The following is an 8487-nucleotide window of genomic DNA, read 5'->3' on the forward strand; positions in this document are numbered from 1 at the left end:
ATGAAAGGTTCATATTTTGGTTTTGGGAGTCCCCAACAACAGGTTGACATGCATGCAAGGTCAAAAAACACTTTCATTGTCTTATAATATGCAAACCCGTCCTTTGCGTGACGCTAATCTGCTGTGATTGGTCCGATTGGTCTCATTTTCATTTCATCACGCCTGTAATGCCTGATAAAGCAGCGTTTGTGATAGGCAGTGCTGCTTTGTGTACAGCCCTTACCGGGGAAATCGCTATTTTACCGCTCCAAAAGCGGCACCTAGTGGCAAAAAATGAATTAGCATTTTCATTCACACCAATGCGAAAAGATCAACAAGTGGGCGGGCAATATGCTAATGTTTCATGTTGACGTCAACATGAAACGGCTTGGGATTCATTTTAAAAACGAATGCATGCAAGGTCAAAAAACACTTTCATTGTCTTATAATATGCAAACCCGTCCTTTGCGTGACGCTAATCTGCTGTGATTGGTCCGATTGGTCTCATTTTCATTTCATCACGCCTGTAATGCCTGATAAAGCAGCGTTTGTGAGAGGCAGTGCTGCTTTGTGTACAGCCCTTACCGGGGAAACCGCTATTTTACCGCTCCAAAAGCGGCACCTAGTGGCAAAAAATGAATTAGCATTTTCATTTAGACCAACGGGAAAAGACCAACAAGTGGGCGGGCAATATGCTAATGTTTCATGTTGACGTCAACATGAAACGGCTTGGGATTTGTTTTAAAAATGACTAGTTTAATGATTCAGAATCGACTCTTTCTTTTGAGAGACAATTACTTTATACACGGTGCACTTTCAGATTTAAAACTTTGCAGGATGTTTTCATTCACTTAGAGCTGTGTTATGCACTGCATGAAAAGTCATTTTCAAAAATCCATAATAGGGGCACTTTAATTAAAAAGAAAAATTAAAAATATATGAAAAAATTCATACATACAATAGCTTGAATACACCTCTTCTATGACAACCTTGTTTTAAATTTCTGAATTAAAATTCATTTTGATATTTTTGGGGGTGGGGGTATGAAGTAAAAAATATCAGGGCCATACAAATGTCCAGAAATCATATTGAAGAAAAAAAATATTTTAATATAATGCATGTTTCTTTAAATGATAATGAGCTCTGGTCACCCCGCCCCTCGTGTTACCATTAAAAACAAAACTAATCCACTATGTCCTCAGTGGATCAGATGTTGGGAGACAATAAAGACTCTTATGCTCACTTTTACATCCAACTACAAAACACCTGCATTGCTTACCAATATATATATATATATATATGCGTTTCCATGGTTTTAGACTGTCTATGAGCAAATTACTCATTCATCCTCATTCTGTCCTTTTAAAACAAGGTTGGTGTGTTGTAAAACAGGAAATGTCACTCTAACTTACCAACAGTAACAGAAAAGAGAAAACAGGAAGAACATCGCAAAATATTAAATACAGTTTTAAATGTGTGATAATGGGGTCAGATGATAGAGGAAGTAGCACAATTAGCAAATGATAATAACTTTAAATTTTTGCTGTAATCTATTAAAACCTGTTATTTTAGTGTTTAGTGTCTGTGTAAATGATGTTGGATGATAGATAGGTCAATGATCTATTAAAGTGCCCCTATTATGGGTAATGAAAGGTTCATATTTTGGTTTTGGGAGTCCCCAACAACAGGTTGACATGCATGCAAGGTCAAAAAACACTTTCATTGTCTTATAATATGCAAACCCGTCCTTTGCGTGACGCTAATCTGCTGTGATTGGTCCGATTGGTCTCATTTTCATTTCATCACGCCTGTAATGCCTGATAAAGCAGCGTTTGTGATAGGCAGTGCTGCTTTGTGTACAGCCCTTACCGGGGAAACCGCTATTTTACCGCTCCAAAAGCGGCACCTAGTGGCAAAAAATGAATTAGCATTTTCATTCAGACCAACGGGAAAAGACCAACAAGTGGGCGGGCAATATGCTAATGTTTCATGTTGACGTCAACATGAAACGGCTTGGGATTTGTTTTAAAAATGACTAGTTTAATGATTCAGAATCGACTCTTTCTTTTGAGAGACAATTACTTTATACACGGTGCACTTTCAGATTTAAAACTTTGCAGGATGTTTTCATTCACTTAGAGCTGTGTTATGCACTGCATGAAAAGTCATTTTCAAAAATCCATAATAGGGGCACTTTAATTAAAAAGAAAAATTAAAAATATATGAAAAAATTCATACATACAATAGCTTGAATACACCTCTTCTATGACAACCTTGTTTTAAATTTCTGAATTAAAATTCATTTTGATATTTTTGGGGGTGGGGGTATGAAGTAAAAAATATCAGGGCCATACAAATGTCCAGAAATCATATTGAAGAAAAAAAAATGTTTTAATATAATGCATGTTTCTTTAAATGATAATGAGCTCTGGTCACCCCGCCCCTCGTGTTACCATTAAAAACAAAACTAATCCACTATGTCCTCAGTGGATCAGATGTTGGGAGACAATAAAGACTCTTATGCTCACTTTTACATCCAACTACAAAACACCTGCATTGCTTACGAGACATTGCTGTCGCTACAGCCTCTTAAACGTGAAGAAAATGGCGGACAGCGTACAGGTGGCTGAGGGCGGAAATATGCTAATACAGGACAGTCCATTAGCGGTCCTGGGCGGGGCCTGAACAGTACTGTCGCTACAGCCTCTTAAACGCGAAGAAAATGGCGGACAGCGTACAGGTGGCTGAGGGCGGAAATATGCTAATACAGGACAGTCCATTAGCGGTCCTGGGCGGGGCCTGAACAGTATGATGTCATACTGCTCAGAAAATCAAAACGCTTGAAAATTGAGACTGTTTAGGTTTTTTGAGGATTAAGAAATAGGAGTGAATGGATTTTTATCATTGTAGGGTGGTTTGTGTCCACACTGCTAAGACACATTTATATGCAAACACCATGTCCTGTAAAAGTGAATTTTGCATCCGATGTCCCCTTTAAGAACTTAAATGTTGGGAACATGGGTTTAAGAACTTTTCCTTTTCTTTACTGTAGACACAGAATGTATTGTATTTTAAACAGAATGTGTTTTAAATTATTAAAATCTGAAGTAAGAGCATCTTTTTTTTTTTGGTTCTCAGAAATATCACAAATTGAGTTTCTCTGTGAGCTGTTTGACCCTTGCACTCCTGAAAATGATGCACAGGTGTGTACTCCGGCTGACCCTCCATGTGAGACAGAAACGATAAATGCCAGCAGTCAAAACAAACATGGTGACGGTTGGTATCTGTGTAAGACTGAAATGGATCTGCAGCTTCTCTACAACAATACTTCACAGTCAGGTGGAATGTATATTATATTATATTATATTTATTATATTATTGTCTACAGTAATAACCAATAATACTAACTGTGTGCATGTTGTACATTTCATAGGAGAGCATGTAAAGGTGGTACTGACAATGAAGGCAGGCAATCTCTCTGGATGGAACATTAGTGTGTTTGTGTTTCTCAACAACACTGATCTGTACACTGGACCCCAAAATGACCAGAGACTCTTCTACTGCTACCTCCCACCAGACGACAGCAAATGTCCAGATCTGGACATATCTATGCATGAAAACACCAGCACTCCGACACAAGACACCTCGATTTTAAAAACCATTACTTCTGCAAACCCAGCCGCCTCTTCGCTCAAAACAACTACACTATCTTTCCAAGCAACAGCTTCTACGAATGAGCTGAAGTGCCAACCAACCAGCAGCAGCAGTTTCCTCTTTTACTACCAGGAGCAAAATGAAACAGCAAGATCAGCTGCATTTCCAGCGACGCAAACAAGAAGAGGTGAGAAACTGTCAGAAAACTGCTGTCTGCAACAATGCTCTGCTACACAGAAGACAAAAGACAATAAACCTGACCTTGACCTTAAGTCTTTTATCTCTATCTTTTCTACTTCTCAAGCAACATTGCACTTTTAGCATTTCCAATCATTTTGTTTTATTATTTATTTAATGATTTAGTTTCAGGACAAAAGTTCAGAAAGCAAATACGTGAGGAACAGGAAGAAGATATACATGCAGAGATACATACAGACATTTACTGTAGATCCTTGGGCCTGCACTATACTGTATAACCTGACCTTGACCTTAAGTCTAAGTCTATCTTTTCTACTTCTCAAGCAACATTGCACTTTTAGCATTTCAAATCATTTTGTTTTATTATTTATTTAATGATTTAGTTTCAGGACAAAAGTTCAGAAAGCAAATACGTGAGGAACAGGAAGAAGATATACATGCAGAGATACATACAGACATTTACTGTAGATCCTTGGGCCTGCACTATACTGTATTACAATATTGTATTTTATATGTTTGATATATTGATATATGATATATATATTCATTCTGACATTAAAATGTATGACAACAGTCAGAAAAAAAAACATTTATTTAAAAAAATTTAAAAATAAATATATATATATATATATATTTTTTTTTTTTATAAATTATATAAATGTTTTATATATGGTTTTTCTATTGTTGTATATTTTAAAATCAGAATATATAAATACCAGCATCTGGATTTTTCTTGAACTTTTCATAGCACATTTTGTAAAAAGTAAATTAATAAATAAAAATGTACAAATATACTAATAACAACAACAACAATAATAAATTAGTATAAATAAGTTGGAACATATATTTACAATATGTATCAAATACATATTATTCCCAAAACATACTTCTGCCGTGACTCCTTCTCACCCAAGTCTCTCTACCTCCCTCATAAATTCCTTCTGAAGGAGAGCTGAGACTGTCTTTTATCCTGTCTATTGATTCGGGCATGGAAAGAGACAGCAGGACTTCATAATTCAACCTAACTTTTGATAAATATATTATAGCCATACATCAAGCCAGTCTACTCAGTGTTTGTCTTATCCAAAACCACAAATCCTTTCAGACAGCACACTGCCAGACTCATACAAGTTCATCTGTATGATGAACTTGGCAAGACTTAGAAGTCAAGGGAATAGTGTAAACTTGGAGCGTCTGATGTTTAAGTATTGTATTGTTATATGCTATACATATTTTATTCAAGTTATGCTGTACTCGTTCTCTCTTTTAAGTTTTCAGTTGCTGTTGTACTTCATTTTCCTTGTTGTTAGATGGCCGGTGGTGTGTGATCACTTCGGTGTGGTTGGCTCTGGTACTGACTGTGGTTGTGGTGACACTAGTGAGTGTGGGCAGCCTGATCTTAAAGAGCAGAAAACGTGAGTATCACTTCAACAAAACAAATCTAGTCAGGCCCAACAGCCCTTTGGCACATCATGAACGTTTCAACTTGGAATCCATAATTCACAATGCATCCACATTAGATTTATTTATAGATATATCTAATTTTGGTCTTCTCACTTTAGGAAAGTCCAGTTTGGCCGCATTTGTGCCGGTTTCAGCCAGTGGACATCAGTTCAAAGAGCTCAGGAAACAAAATGGAAATTGTGAGTGACACTAAAACGTTTATAGAGTCACAAATATTTTCAATGATTGTGCTGATTAATTCTCTCATCTTTACTTTCAGTAATGAGAGATGCCCCTGATGTGTCCATAGCAATATGCAGCATAAGTGGTAAGCAAGTGTTTATGTCTTATGATCGTTAGGCAAATGTGTCTTTTTTTAAAGCAACTATTCTTCATTTGTGTAAATAAATATCTTACAAAAAGTACTAGCGCCATGGCACTAAGTTATTGCCATGTCCAAGGAACTTGGAGGACTACCATGAAGGCTACCATGGTATTACCATAAAAACCATGTTCAAAAATATGCTAATGCATACTTTTTTGTTTGTGTGTGATGCTTTTTTTGTTAGTATTATTTTGAGTTTTAGTGCTTTCAGTGTCCAGTAAAGAAATTGGTGAATAAGTGAACTGCATAAAGGAAACTGGAAAATATATTGACAGGGCATTATACATGTAGATTGCTAATAACACACAGGGTTTGTGTGTTCTATTTGTATATCGTTTTTATATTTTCAATTATTTCATAAGTTATTAAAGGCTGATCAATTTCAGTCTCTTTCATCTCTGCAGATGGTGCTGTATTCTCTCAGATCTCTTCAGTGGAGAACAGAACAGACGGTAAACAAACAACCTGTTCTATCATTCTGCACCCAGAAGAGATATGTGCTTTATCACAAAGCTGTGAAGTAACCTTGCATCTTTAACCAGCACTGAGTTTCCTTACTTCTCCAGACCACTAACTCTCAATCTATACTTTCCCAGAACACCTTCTGAAGGTAGCTGACCTCAAGAGAAGTAAGTTTTTGGATATTTTTATGCATTGTGACAGAGTACAATAATTACAGGCGAAGTGTCCCTGAATTGATTTAATAATGAAAATTCTGTCATCCTTTATTCATCTCATGCTGTTCCAACCAGTTGACTTTCTTTTTTCTGTGGAATATAAATAAAGATGTTTTGAGAATGTTCATGCTGTTCATTTCCATATAATGAAAGTGAATGGGGTTCAGGGGATGGTAAGCTTTAAAGGGACACAAAAGCACATATTATGTGACTCTTCTGGAGCCATATGATAACGTTGTGTGCCATGGGCTGTGGTCACCATTCGCTTTAATTGCATGAAATAGCAGACATTCTGCTAATTCTATTTTTGTTCCCTTTAAGAAACTTTCAATTTTGGTTGAACTATTTCACACACGCACACAACAATGTATGTACAGTATGTGTGTGTAGATATTCACATCCAGTGTATACTGGATGAGACTGTATAAATTGTATCTGTATTTAGTCTCCTATACAGTATATTCCCTTATAGAGTCATGGCCTGTGTGTGTAATATTTTATAATTGTCTCTCATGTTTTAGGAATGTCACCAATCTATGAGATTACAGGTATGAACGGGATGCACAACACATTTACACATTTATGTATATATATATATATACTGTAATACTGTGTGTATATATATATATATATATATATATATATATACAGTATATATATAAGCAAGCTCTAATCTGCTAAATGCAACCATGTATATGCCTTATAAGGCATTAACTTATTTGTAAAGTTGCTTTAAAACAATATGTATTGAATTGTTTGAAAAGGGCTATGCAAAAAATAAAATAAAAAAATAATAATAAATAAAAAATTGCTTAAAATTTGTTTCCAGAGTCCTCATTAGATGAAGAAGAGCAAAATAAAGATGAGGAAGAGGGGCAATGTAATGTCTCAATAGCAAAGGAAGGTAAACATATATCTACAAAACAAACTGTGTGCACTTCATGAAAATTATAAATAAAAGATGTGTATTGTTTTCCTCTTTATAATGGTGATAATTTATTAGTTTGGATAAAAAACGCCTCAAAAGTCAAAACCCTCAAGCGTGTCATGTGTTTTTTAATATTAAACATAGCATTTGTATGCTTTAAATTCAATGTAAGTGGAGACTTTACAAAGCAAATGAATACTTCAAAAAGATGTCCTCACTGATTTCTTCATCCATCAACTGATGTCTGATGCTATGCTCTTGGCATTTTGATGTCACTACTAGCTCCTATCCAGTATAGCCTGAAACAGTTTTTGAATCTTGCATAATGTCTCATCCGGTCACATTGATGATCACACAAGCTGATGATCGGTAGGTCTTTGATGCCAGTATGTTGCTTGGGGCAGAATAAATTACACTACAGATGGCCTCCTGGCTGTCTGATGATGCCATGGTTCTAGAATTCTACAAGATACATTTTTTAATAAATATTGTTATTTTTACAGAGTTTAAAAAGTCAAATCAGCTCCAACATCTGGCAGCACAGGGCCACTGTGAACCACCTAGTAAGTGACTATGTATGTTTCAGTTACTCGATGAATTATGTAGAAGCAACAAGTATTAATTTAATGTTTGTTTACACTCTTTCCCATTATGTTTTTTTCCATCTCCAGCTTACCTGCATCATCGAAGCTTTTCTTGTTCCGGTCATGAAGAAGATGGGGGTGCTTTAAAAATTGAAACCTAAAGCCGCGTTTCCACTGCAGGAACTTTCCCCAGGAACTAGGGACTTTGGGCCGGTACTCGGTGTGTTTCCACCGCAGGAACCAGGATCTAAATAAAGTTCCGGGTAAAAAATTGCCCCTCAGAAAGTCCCTGCTCGCGAGGTAGTACTTTTTCAAAGTTCTGGAACTTTCAAGGGCGGGACTTGAGCGCTGAACATGCTGATTGGTTGAGTTCACGCAGCATTGTATTTCAACCACCATTTGCATTTTATTTAAAAAAATTTTTTGCAAATCTGCGGTTTATTTATAAAAACAGCGCCTATTTTAAAATGTGCTTAGCCGATTTCGGAGACGGGAGCTCCACGCGATCAGCCCAGTAGCCGGCGCTCAGTGCTCATATTTCCCGACGAGAGCAGCCTCAACTGCCATTATTATGAAGGTAGAATGACGTCAAAAAGATTTGCATACGCAGGGTAAGAGTTGTGGAAGTGTACATAAGAC

The 8487-nt window shown here is 36.4% G+C and overlaps 1 protein-coding gene across 1 annotated transcript in view; it reads left to right on the plus strand.

The window, feature by feature from the left end:
* The window catches only part of LOC107702272 (uncharacterized), a 6651-nt gene extending 2542 nt beyond the window's left edge, over positions 1 to 4109 (plus strand). The window contains exons 2-4 of the mRNA XM_016504530.1: positions 3118 to 3318; positions 3413 to 3820; positions 4003 to 4109. Coding sequence (XP_016360016.1) covers positions 3118 to 3318; positions 3413 to 3820; positions 4003 to 4109 — 716 coding nt within the window. The remainder of the gene's footprint in view (positions 1 to 3117; positions 3319 to 3412; positions 3821 to 4002) is intronic.
* The last annotated feature ends 4378 nt before the right edge of the window (positions 4110 to 8487 follow it).

Source organism: Sinocyclocheilus anshuiensis, unplaced genomic scaffold (genome assembly GCF_001515605.1).
Source record: "Sinocyclocheilus anshuiensis isolate Anshui unplaced genomic scaffold, SAMN03320099.WGS_v1.1 scaffold86, whole genome shotgun sequence".
NCBI lineage: Eukaryota > Metazoa > Chordata > Actinopteri > Cypriniformes > Cyprinidae > Sinocyclocheilus > Sinocyclocheilus anshuiensis.